This window comes from Mustelus asterias, chromosome 18, assembly GCF_964213995.1.
Source record: "Mustelus asterias chromosome 18, sMusAst1.hap1.1, whole genome shotgun sequence".
Taxonomy (NCBI): domain Eukaryota; kingdom Metazoa; phylum Chordata; class Chondrichthyes; order Carcharhiniformes; family Triakidae; genus Mustelus; species Mustelus asterias.
Window position 1 is genome coordinate 3,229,333 of NC_135818.1, and position 13,164 is coordinate 3,242,496.

Genomic DNA, 13,164 nt, shown 5'->3' on the forward strand with positions numbered 1-13,164 from the left:
CTGATCCACCACCTCAAATCTTCATCAGCACTGCACAGTGGCAGCAACATGTATCCATAAGATGCATTCTTGCAAATCACCAAGGCTCTTTGACAGAATCTTCTAAACCTTAGACCTCGACCACCAAGGAGGACAAGAGCAGCAAATACATGGGAACGCCACCACCTGCAAGTTCCCCTCTAAGCCACACCTGCTGCTCCTTCCCTGTCAATGGACCAGAATCCTGAAATTCCCTTCCGAACTGCACTGTGGGTGTACCTGCAGCGGTTCAAGCAGGCAACTCACCACCAGCTACTCAGGGGCAATTAGGGATGGGTAATAAATGCTGACCAAGCCAGCGATGCCCACATCCTGTGATTGGATAAAAAAACGCAAATGTTTCTAGTCTAATCTGTGTGCACTGTGCAATGTGTGGCTCACCAGAACATTTACTTACAGAATACTGAGAGGCCGAGATAGAGTGGACGTGGAGAGGATGTTTCCACTGGTGGGAGAGACTAGAACTCGAGAGCACAATCTCAGAGTGAGGGGACGCTCTTTTAAAACTGAGATGAGGAGAAATTTCTTCAGCCAGAAGGTGGTGAATCTGTGGAACTCTTTGCCACCGAGGGCTGTGGAGGCCAGGTCATTGAGTGTCTTTAAGATAGAGATAGATAGGTTCTTGGTCAATAAGGGGATCAAGGGTTACCGGGAGAAGGCAGGAGAATGGGGATGAGAATCATATCAGCCATGACTGAATGGTGGGGTAGACTCGATGGGCTGAATGGCCTAATTCCGCTCCTGTATCTTATGGTCTTATTTGAAACAAGTTTAAACACCAACATGCAATCTTAAACTAGTGAAACCAATCAAAAGTTACTAATAATACAGATTTTTAAAAATTTCAAATAATCAGAAGAATTTGTGAACTCTTTATGAAAAGTGGAACTTTACACGTTCTGCATAATTATCTATAAAAGCTGCTTTACAGATCCCTAAATGGAAGGTTTAAACCACATGCAACCACAGGGATGCCCGGACCCCTCCAGTGTGTTGTCCAAGTGGTTGTGCATCAAGTCTGAGCTCGGCAATGACTGCCAGCAGGCTTTCTGAGCTTGGAGATCTATCACAGCTGAGCCTCATGCTGCGCTCACCCAATGCCCGCACAGACACACTGTGCAACAAGGATTGCTTGCAGGAATTCCGGCTGATACTCCCCACTCATTCACATGCTGAGCTAATACACCCATTGCTATCACTCCGAGATCAGCTGGACTAAAACCTATCAGGAATTAAATGCAGGCTTTATTGAGCTAGCACCATGTCAATGCAACGCCCCTCACAGCACACTAAGCAAAAGTCCTTATTTTCTGCAGGTAAACTCTACAATGCAACGGCATCTTCAAATCTCTCCGTTCAAGATCTGTATGCATATATTCCCGGTCGCACAGTCGCACTGTTGCCTCACAGCACCGGGGACTGGGTTTGATTCCTGGCTCGGGTCACTGTCTGTGCGGAGTCTGCACGTTCTCCCCGTGTCAGCGTGGGTTTCCTCCGGGTATTCCGGTTTCCTCTCTCAGTCCGAAAGTCGTGCTGCTTAGGCGCATTGGCCGTGCTAAATTCTCCCTACATTTGACTTGTATCTGTTTTTAAAGAATTACACTTTTCAGGCTTTTTTGTTATTCTGTCTTGGTCAAATTTTCCCCTCCAATTAGTGCATTCATGCAACTCGAATTGTTGGGCAGTATCCCAGATTCTCTCAGCTGAGTACGTTTATCTGTTCTGACTCAGACTTTTAGGTGTTTTTGCCACAGAAAAGGTAAAGTTACATTTTAAAACAAAAATTACAGATTTCTGTTGAGCAATCCTGAGTCATCACAGAAAATTTCAAAGACGTGCTGGTTAGGGGCATTGGCTGTGCTAAATTCTCCCTCAGTGTACCCAAACAGGCACTGGAGGGTGATGATTAGGGGATTTTCACAGTAACTTCATTGCAGTGTTAATGTAAGCTGACTTGTGACACTAATAAATAAATACACATTATGGCCGCAAACCTTTGTTTATGAAACCCATTCCTAATTTTAACATATGAAATAAATTTGGCAATTAACACATTCCCTTTCATTGCGATAATATTCAAAAATTAAAGATTTGCAGTCTGAATTTGAACCTTATCTGAGGCATAGTCTGCTCTGTATTTACGCTGACAGTCTCTGCTGTTACTCAGCAGATACCATCTTTTCCGCCCCTTCTCAAACAAGCCCCTCTGCCATTTTCATGACTGCAATTGTGAAATCCTTCCTTGGAATCCCTGTTAGCTATACATAGAAACCCTACAGTGCAGAAAGAGGCCACTCAGCCCATTGAGTCTGCACCAACAACACTCCCACCCAGGCCCTATCCCCTTAACCCCACATATTTACCGTAGCTAGTCCCCCTGACACTAAAGGGCAATTTAGCATGGCCAATGAACCTAACTGCACATCTTTGGAGTGTGGGAGGAAACCAGAGCACCCGGAGGAAACCCACGCAGACACGGGGAGAACATACAAACTCTACACAGACATTTATCCGAGGCTAGAATTAAACCCGGGTCCCTGGCGCTGTGATGCAGCAGTGCTAACCACTGTGCCACCGTGCCAGCCCCACTTGGGGGAAAAAGCTGGGGCTTGGGGCTAAATTAGACAACTCATTCAAAGATTCAGCACAGGCCTGATGGGCCAAATGTTCACTTCTGTGCTTTGTGATTCTATGTGACGCCATACAATCAAACGCAATAACTTTTCATTTAAGTGGTTTCGCACTGACTATTAATTATATTCAACCATTACGTTTTGGTTTTAAACTCACCACCTTCAGAGGAACTACTTGAGGTGAGATTCCAAGTGATCTGTGGCTTTGACATCTCTCCGCGATTCTCGCATTCTGCGCTAATCTCTTGATAATAGCAAGATGAACAGGCCTTCACTTCAGTAAGCGCCATGCTGGAAGATAAACACTATAGAAAACAAATTGGAGTTAAAAAATAATTTCCCCTTCACAAAGCATAACAACAACAAAAAGGGACTTAATTTTAGCAAAGCCGATTTTAACAGTCGAGCTCGCCTTGATCTCGAACATTAGGTAGCAGAGAGGTTTGGAAAGTGCTTGCTGTGTTGTTCGGACTCCAGTAGTGGCCGACTGCCATGCGGGACCCATGCAAACTGTCTAGGTAAGTGCTCAAGGGGGGAACCCCCCAGTCCCAGAGCGAGGAGCAGGAAGCCCAGTGTTTCTCCTCCTCTTCCACAGGAAGCCATAAAAAGACAGACCTTGTGCTTTGTTCCTGTCTGGAAGCGGAGTTAAAATTGACCCCATGTCTTCAAAGGTTATGGGGAGAAAGCAGGATTAGGTTATTGAGTTGGATGATCAGCCATGATCGTGATGAATGGCGGAGCAGGCTCGAAGGGCCAAAGGGTCGAGAGCTTCAAGTTTTTAGGTGTCTGGTCCCCCATACCAACACTATCGTTAAGAAAGCCCACCAATGCCTCTACTTTTGCAGGAGACGAAGGAAATTTGGCATGTCAGCTATGACTCTCACCAACTTTTACAGATGCACCATAGAAAGCATTCTTTCTGGTTGTATCACAGTTTGGTATGGCTCCTGCTCTGCCCAAGACCGCAAGGAACTACAAAAGGTCGTGAATGTAGCCCAATCCATCACGCAAACCAGCCTCCCATCCATTGATTCTGTGTACACTTCCTGCTGCCTCGGCAAAGCAGCCAGCATGATTAAGGACCTCACGCACCCCGGACATTCTCTCTTCCACCTTCTTCCGTTAGGAAAAAGATACAAAAGTCTGAGGTCACGTACCAACTGACACAAGAACAGCTTCTTCCCTACTGCTGTCAGACTTTTGAACAGGCCTATCTCACATTAAGTTGATCTTTCTCTACACCCTAGCTATGACTATAACACTACATTCTGCACTCTCTCGTTTCCTTCTCTATGAACAGTATGCTTTGTCTTTCTTGCGCACAAGAAACAATACTTTTCACTGTATACTAATGCATGTGACAATAATAAATCAAATCAAATCAAAATGACCTCCTCCTGCTCCTATTTTCTATGTTTCTATGTTTCAAAGTCTGAACCCGTGTTATAAACAATAAACCCCATTCCTGCCAGTTCTGGAATTTGCAGCGATTTTGACTCCATGGCTGGGATTCTCACAAAAACATTCGAAGTCCCCAATTCACATGAAAACAGGAGTATCTCCCGCTGATTTATTTGGTGTGATGTTCAGATTGAATCTCCCACACTCTGAGCACTGCAGAGTGCCCTAGCGGGATTCCCTCTGAAAATCTGGGTGCGGAGCCTATTCCTGCTGGAGAGGCCGGAAGCATAGCGCTGAGCGGGCCATTGCGCGCGTGCCAATCTGCCAGCGCCGAGGTGCTCGCATGCGCAGTGGCCCCGCACTGCCGGCCTCCCGATCACTGGCCAGCTCGATCGACGTCCAGCCCCGCGACCCCTGCATCGCTGCTCTTCCAACCCCCCCCCCGCGATCGCTGGCCTCCTGAACCTCTCCGGGCCAGCCCCGATGTTCCTCTCACCCCTCCTCCTGGCCAGACCTCCCCGACCCCCTCCCACCTCAGCCGTCCTGACCCCCTCCCGACAGCCACAAACCCACCCCCCGACAACCCCAATCCCACACACCCCCACTCGATGGCCAGCCCTCATCGCCGTTCTCCCTCTCTCTGATTGCGATCCTAATGTAGAGTGGCAACGGGGAAGCCCCCCACCAATTTCTCCCCCCAATAGGCCCCACCCTCAATAGGCCTCCCGTCTAGCCCTGCCCCCTTGGCAGTACCCTATGCCCGTCGCGCCCGCTTGAGACTGTAAGATCCACCTGAGTTCCACGGACCTTTGAATGCTCCGCCAAATTTTGTGGAGTTTGCACGTTCTCCCCATGTCTAAGAAGGTTTCCTCCGGGTGCTCCAGTTTCCTCCCACAGTCCAAAGATGTGTAGGTTAGGTGGATTGGCCGTGGGAAATGTGTGGGGTCACAGGGATAGGGTGGGGTAAGATATCCTGCCAGCGAGTCAGTGCAGACTCAATGGGCCGAATGGCCTCTTCTGCACTGCAGAGATTCTACAATTCAATGAATGACCACAAAAATTATCTGCACTAATTGATCAGAAATATGGCGATTTAACTTGAAACTTGAAAGAAAAATATTTTTTCCCCATTCTTTTGGAATATCTGTGCTGGGTTTTACACATCGCTGCGCAGAAGAAATGCTCCAACACATTAATTTAGAAAAGTGCAGTTCAAATGTGTTGTCCGTGACCCAAGCTTTCCCATATGAAATATTTACTGGAATAAAACATCATTTGCTTCATAAGAAACCTATTGAGTGTTCTGAACTACATAAGGAGTTATTACAACAGGAAAATTGTTGGCCTTGCCAAACATTTACAACAATGGAACAATCGATTTCACTTTTATTGTGAACTAATGCTGACCTCTGGCATCATTATACCGGCTGGGAGAAAACTATTAACATGTTGTGAAAATATACTCTTTTTAAAAAAAAAAGTCACTGCAATTTTGTATTGGAGAAAGTAAGAAATTATTTTCCCACAGGAGTAACATCGTCCCTGAAAGGTTAAAACAATCTGAAACCAATTTCTTAACCTTGAACTGGATGTTACTCAAGGGTTGAGTAGGCATCTGAAATAGATGGATTTTAGGTGAGGAGGAATCGATGAAAGTTACAGCACTCAGTATGGATTCCTGCAGTCTGGCAAGCAATTTAGCAAAGGAAATAGTCCAACAGTAGATATTCTCCAATAAAAAGTTCAGGACCAAGGAAATGCAAACTGCAACAAAGAAATTGAATTTATATACAAATGCACGATTTGCAATCTCAGAAGACATTTTTGGAATTCTGCAATTTCAGTTTTCAATCTTGTATCATAGAATCCCTACAGTGCAGAAGGAAGCCATTTGGCCCATCGAGCCTGCACTGACCACAATCCCACCCAGACCTTATTCCCGTAACCCCACTTTTTTGGCCTGTTAGTCCGCCTGACAGTAAGGGACAATTTTCCATGGCCAATCAACCTAACACGCACATCTTTGGATTGTGGGAGGAAACCGGAGTACCCGGAGGAAACCCATGCAGACACGGGGAGATCATGCAAACTCCGCACAGTCACCCAAGGCTGGAAGTGAATCCGGGTCCCTGACGCAGTGAAGCAGCAGCACTAACCACTGTGCCACCGTACTATGCCGTGGGTTTGAGTTGTTATTTACAAGAGGAATGTATAGGTTGCTTCGATTGCAAAAATCATCTTTAAATTCAACTGCTAGATCATACAGCTCGAATTATTTACACTATCAGAATGTCAGGTCCATCACATGTGATAACCCAATTTTAAATAGCTGAAAATGAAAAACTACACAGAACCATTTGCTGGTTTCATTGGTGTGCACCAGTCAGTTCCTTAGTAAATTAAAATAAAAGCTTTTAAAATGTGTTTATTAGTCCCTTGCATCTAAACAAAAAACTCCAGCTTAATTTTAGGAGCCTTACTGAAGGTCTGCAAATGGTACAATTAGTGAAAACGCACCATGGTGATTAATTTAATCTGGAACAGTGGCCAGATTTGGAGACAGGGCAATTTCAGAGCAATGCTTTTTCCAACCCGCGTGACAGACTGTAAAAACTCCATTTGAATTGGTTGTAATTTTTTACCATAGAAATTTATGACACACAAAGTGAACTTAGATCAGGACATTAGGCAGAAAGGAGTAAATGGCTATGCTGATAGGGTTAGATGGAGTAGAGAGGATTGCGCAAGCATAAACAATGCCATAGATCCCAGCCAAGACTCTCACCAACTTTTACAGATGCACTATAGAAAGCATTCTTTCTGGTTGTATCACAGCTTGGTATGGCTCCTGCTCTGCCCAAGACCGCAAGGAACTACAAAGAGTCGTGAATATAGCCCAATCCATCACGCAAACCAGCCTCCCATCCATTGACTCTGCCCGCTGCCTCGGAAAAACAGCCAGCATAATTAAGGACTCCACACACCCCGGACATTCTCTCTTCCACCTTTGTCCGTTGGGAAAAAGATACAAAAGTCTGAGGTCACGTACCAACCGACTCAAGAACAGCTTATTTCCTGCTGCCATCAGACTTTTGAATGGACTCACCTTGCATTAAGCTGATCTTTCTCTACACCCTAGCTATGACTGTAACACTACATTCTGCATTCTCTTCTTTCCTTATCAATGAACGGTATGTTTTGTCTGTAGAGCGCGCAAGAAACAATACTTTTCACTGTATGTTAATACATATGACAATAATACACCCAATCAATCAGCTGGGCTAAATGGTATGTATCTGTGCTGTAAATTCTAGTAATAATGCAGGGTCAGTTCTTTCATCAGACAAGAAAGGGTTAGCTAGGGGAAGATGTTAGCATTAATGTCACTGGACGTGTGTTCCAGAAGCACAGGCTATTTTCTGGGGACACGGGTTCAAATCTCACCATGGCAGTTCGTGGAATTTGAATTCAATTGTTAAATCTGGAATTGAAGATAGTCTCCATATTGGTGACTATGAACTTATCATTGATTGTTGTAAAAACCCATCTGGTTCGCTAATGTCCTTTAGGAAAGGAAATCTGCCATCCTTACCCGGTCTGGCCTACATGTGACTCCAGAGCCACAGCAATGTGGTTGACTCTCAACTGCCCTTTGAAATGGCCTGACAGACCAATTGGCTCAAAGACAATTAAGACTTGGCAACAAATGCTGACCTTGCCAGTGGCACCCACATTGCAAGAATGAATTTTAAAAAACTACCTAAGCATCTGTGAATGGAACTGAGTGCTCTGCAGTCATCAGCAAACATCTTCACTTCTGACCTTATGATGAAGGGAAGATTACTGATGAAGCAACTGCAGATGGTTGGGTCAAGGACACTATGCAGTGGATCTCCTGCAGAAAGGTCCTGGGCTGAGACAACTGGCCCCCAACCACCTTTCTTTGTGTTCAGTACCACTCCCTTCTCTGTACAGGTTTTGCCCTGATTCCCATTGACTGTGATTTTACTAGGCACCCCTGGTGCCTAGTCAAACGCTGTCTTGATTTCAGGAACAGTCACTCTCACCTCTGGAATTCAGTTCTTTTGTTCCTGTATGAACCAGGATCTGGGGCTGAGTGGTCTTGGCAGAACTTACACCGAGCATCGGTGATCAGGTTCTTGCTGAGCAAGTGCCTGTTGGTAGCACTGACGATGAAAGCTTCCGTCATATTGATAATGATTGAAAATAGACTGGCATTTGGCTAGAAAAACAATTCTAGTTAATTCAATTTCGAGTTAAGAAAGCCCACTAATGCCTCTACTTTCTCAGAAGACTAAGGAAATTTGGCATGTCAGCTACGACTCTCACCAACTTTTACAGATGCACCATAGAAAGCATACTTTCTGGTTGTATCACAGCTTGGTATGGCTCCTGCTCTGTCCAAGACAGCAAGAAACTACAAAAGGTCGTGAATGTAGCCCAATCCATCACGCAAACCAGCCTCTCATCCATTGACTCTGTCTACACTTGCTGCTGCCTCGGCAAAGCAGACAGCATAATTAAGGACCCCCACGCACCCCGTACATTCTCTCTTCCGCCTTCTTTCATCGGGCAAAAGATACAAAAGTCTGAGGTCACGTACCAATCGACTCAAGAACAGCTTCTTTCCTGCTGCCATCAGACTTTTGAATGGACCTATCTCGCATTAAGTTGATATTTCACTACACCCTAGCTATGACTGTAACACTACATTCTGCACCCTCTCCTTTCCTTCTCTATGAACGGTATGCTTTGTCTATATAGCGCGTAAGAAAGAATACTTTTCACTGTATACTAATACATGTGACAATAAGGGGCGGCATGGTGGCACAGTGGTTTGCACTGCTGACTCACAGCGCCAGGGCCCCGGGTTCAATTCCCGGCTTGGGTCACTGTCTGTGCGCAGTCTACACGTTCTCCCCGTGTCTGCGTGGGTTTCCTCCGGGTGCTCCGGTTTCCTCCCACAGTCCGAAAGACATGCTGGTTAGGTGTATTGGCTGTGCTAAATTTGCCCACAGTGTACCCGAACAGGTGCCGGAGTGTGGCAACTATGGGATTTTAACAGCAACTTCATTGCAGTGTAAATGTAAAAACTACCTGTGACACTAATAAATAAACTTTAACTTTAAATAAGTCAAATCAAATCAAATTGGTGGGAATGGATTTTTCCTGTTTTTTTTGTAGACAGGACACACCTGGGCAATTTTCCACTTTGTTGGTAGATGCCAGTGTTGTCATTGGATAAATTTGGTTCGAGGTGCAGCTCGTTTTGATACACGGTCTTCAGATCCCGAGCTGGGATGTTGACAGGCCCTCCAGCTTCCCTGCATTCTGTACAGCCTTCATATCAAATGGAATGAATCAAATCGGTTGAAGGCTGACCTCCCTGAACCTCAGAAGGAGACCAATTAGCAATCAGCTAGCTGTGGGCAACTGAAAAACTACATTTCATAGTACAATGTTACGACAGAGGTTGAGGAGAGTCCTGATAGAAGTCTACAAGATTATATGGGGCATGGACAGAGTGGATAGTCAGAAGCTATTTCCCAGGGTGGAAGAGTCAATTACTAAGGGGCATAGGTTTAAGGTGCGAGGGGCAAGGTTTAAAGGAGATGTACGAGGCAAGTTTTTTTACTCAGAGTGGTGGGTGCCTGGAACTCGTTGCCGGGGGAGGTAGTGGAAGCAGATACAATATTGACTTTTAAGGGGTGTCTGGTCAAATACACGAAAAGGGTAGGAATAGAGGGATATGGTCCCAGGAAGGGTAGGGGGTTTTAGTTCAGGCGGGCAACATGGTCGGTGCAGGCTTGGAGGGCCTAAGGGCCTGTTCCTGTGAAATCATAGAAACCCTACAGTACAGAAAGAGGCCATTCGGCCCATCGAGTCTGCACCGACCACAATCCCACCCAGACCCCACCCCCATACCCCTACATATCCCTGTGCTGTAATTTTCTTTGTTCTTTGTTAAACAATTATTCATTAATAATAAACATAAGCAACATTCGTGATAATTTACCAACTGCAACTCTGTGCAACACTGAGTTCTTTCATTCAATTAAAAATGAAATGTTTGACCTGGCATCATAATACACAGTCACTTCAGAACATGACTACAGAGTTCATACATCCAATCACAATTACTTAAGCTTCACTCATCCCAACACTGATCCCAAAAAAACTTCTAAAATGATTCAAAGTACATCAAACACTCTTTTAAGTACATTATCTTTCAGTGAAAATAACACAAGAGGAACTCACGTTGGGTTTATCTTCCAGATGCAAGTTCAGTAATCTGAGGTAACCCACAGGTGCAAACGCATCGGCTGAATGTACAACTACTTCTGAGGAGTCTCTGTAAAAGATAATGGGGCATAATTGAGAACGTACCAGGAAAATCACCAGAACAAAAAGTATTGACAACTCCAACTGTGCATGATGAAATATTTCTGGCAAATATTGAACACCTTGTTTCATGTTCAATCGACTGTTTGTCCAGATGTTAAGGACATTCTAAATCCTAAATTCTGAATGAGCTCTGACTGGGAAACAACATAAATCCGGCAGTGTTAACCTTAAGTTCTACATATTGTAAAACAGTCTGTTCGTATTCACTGCAAAAAAAAAGTCTTCTTTTCTCAGGAACTGCCTTCGGCTCATCATGGACAGAATCAATGGCTGGACTTTTACCGTCCCGCCCATCACAGAATCGGAGTGGGCAAGGGGCAGATAATGGAAACGTCCGTTGATCTCAGGCGGAAATTTCCAGTTTTGGGACAAGCAAGACCATAAAATCCCGCCCAATGTGTTTTGTATGAGAGTGATGCATTTTTTCACCCTCAGAGTGATTGTCCCAATTTAAATAATTCCAGCAGCAAGTCTTTTGTGAATTTAAAAATAAGGAAGGTTATTTATTATCACACACTTGCCCTGGAATTTTAAAATGCAATTATCTCACTCACTCGACTCACCCATACTATCACTCACACAATGATAGATACAGATGAGGGAAGAATAATACAATTGCAGTGTATGATTATCTCAGTTTCTCTTTTGTGGCAGGCCTGCAGTTTCTTAGATGAGTTGATGGTTTAGTTGAAGTGTAGGTCTTGTATAGCAGGGAATTTTCAGTAAACTTCAAAGGCTCTTGTGCTCAATTATTCCTCAGATAAATTGGAACAAGTTGGGGAGAACCTCTCACAGGCTTTCGATGTATGGTCACTTTCTACTTTGGCTGCTTAGTTGATATGCAGCTGGTTTGATGGCTGTCAGATGGATTTTTGTCTGTGAGCAAACTCTTGATGAATTTTTAAAGCAGACCATGACATGGCTTCCTCACCATGTGACTTGTGTAAGTTCAAAGACCTCTTTCCAAAAAGAGGTGTTGTGTATGGATTACAAATCCTTGTGTTGTTAGTTGACACTGAACTTCGTCCGGTCTATTTTGGATGGAGAGGCCATCAGATTTCATTGGAGGGTCAATGGGAATCCATTCACATTTGTGTAACACACATTGAATTTCAATGCTTCTATTGTCCATTTTGGAACAGAAAGATGAGCTGGTTGGAGTGTTCCAATTCTTTTTGTTGACAATCCACCCTTAAACAAAGGGATGTGTGAATTCTCAAACAGGCTGAAAATGTCCATTTTTAATTAGCTATTTGCTTGACACTCAGGGCTATCCAGAGCTCAGAAGCAAAAAGATCACATGATTTGTAGTGGCCATTTTAATGGACTGTTTGTGTTCAAACTTCTTAATACATTGAATGAAAGTTCATTACATGTTGGAACATAATAACCTGAACAAAGACAGGGGGCACTGTTTGCATCGAGTTTCTCTATGAAGTCAAATTAACTGTCGATTTAGATTTACATTATGACAGGGAAAGGCGCAATTTGGCATTTTTTAACTGGTTTTAAGAGTTTATTTACTTTGCTTATGATTTCTATTGGACTCCAGATTCTACTTTCTTTAAATTTTTGATGACTTAACTTTTATTGTAAACACTAGAAGGTGCATCAGAACTCTGGCTCCATGATAAACAGTCACAAAGGCTCGATTCCTACTTGGTCCTTGGCTCTTCCCTCAGCCACGCAGACATATTGCTGCAGATAGTTTTCCTTTCTTTACTGTTGTTGATTTTTTGAAAGGTTAAGCTTCTTGTCGGAATCACACCTCCTCCGACCTTCATCTTATTGGTTTCTATTTTATAAGTAGCTCTGCCTACAAGTCTTTCCATATAGAGATTGTGTAAACACACACATTTTAGAAATTCCTCCCCATCCCTTTTCCTTTGCTCTACAAAATCCCAATTAATTGAGGTAACTAAAGTCCCCGGAATGTCCACTCTACAGCCCCTACGTAGCTCTGTGACTTCCCTGCAGATTTGTTCCTCTATCTCTCTTCTATTATTTGAAGGCAAACCCCCAGTCGTGTGAGCATACACTTTTTGCTTCTCAACCCGAACAAAATGGATTGGTCCTTGTCCTCTCAAGGACATCTTCTCTTTCCAACTCAGCAGTGTCATCTCTGATCAATGTGCCACCTCCATCTTCCTCACTTTCCCCTGATCTTTGTATCCTTGATCATTATCCACCATCCTCACCATTCCTGATCACATTTCCCTTATTGCTGCAACATCTCATTCGGATGTCATTTGGCTATTTGCATTTGTAGCTCACCAAACCTATCTGCCACATCATTGTGTCTCCACCTGTGCATTCTAATCCTGGCTTTGTGTTCCTCACAGCTTTGAGGCTGCTCCTTTCTAACACGGGGTATAATTATCTTTCTGGTACTGTCCAACACTCATATTTTGCACCTCATTCCTCTTTTCTCCATCTATATCCTGTTTTCCATCTCCTTACCAACTTTGTTTAAACCCTCCCCAATCACATTAGTGAATGCCCCACACAGACATTGCTCCCAGTCCTGTTGAGGGGCAACCCATCCTGTTTGAATAGATGCCTCCTGCCCCAGAACTGGTCCCGTTGCCCCAAGAATCCTCCTTCCTGCACCAGACTTCAAACCACACAGATTGATCTTTCTTATCTTCCTAGTTCTACTCCCGCT

At 44.2% G+C, this 13,164-nt stretch overlaps 2 protein-coding genes across 3 annotated transcripts in view; both read right to left on the reverse strand.

The window, feature by feature from the left end:
* Positions 1 to 2,849, reverse strand: part of aqr (aquarius intron-binding spliceosomal factor) — a 255,999-nt gene extending 253,150 nt beyond the window's left edge. Inside the window, exon 1 of the mRNA XM_078233268.1 lies at positions 2,830 to 2,849. The gene's annotated coding sequence lies outside the window, so the exon portion shown is untranslated. The remainder of the gene's footprint in view (positions 1 to 2,829) is intronic.
* Positions 1 to 13,164, reverse strand: part of dph6 (diphthamine biosynthesis 6) — a 251,929-nt gene that overhangs the window by 114,078 nt on the left and 124,687 nt on the right. For both annotated transcript variants that reach the window (XR_013499972.1, XM_078233271.1), the window contains exons 8-9: positions 10,353 to 10,446; positions 2,830 to 2,977 (exon numbers count right to left, since the gene is read on the reverse strand). Coding sequence is in view for 1 of the 2 variants with exons in the window: in XM_078233271.1 (XP_078089397.1) it covers positions 2,830 to 2,977; positions 10,353 to 10,446 (242 nt within the window). In the remaining variant the exon portion in view is untranslated. The remainder of the gene's footprint in view (positions 1 to 2,829; positions 2,978 to 10,352; positions 10,447 to 13,164) is intronic.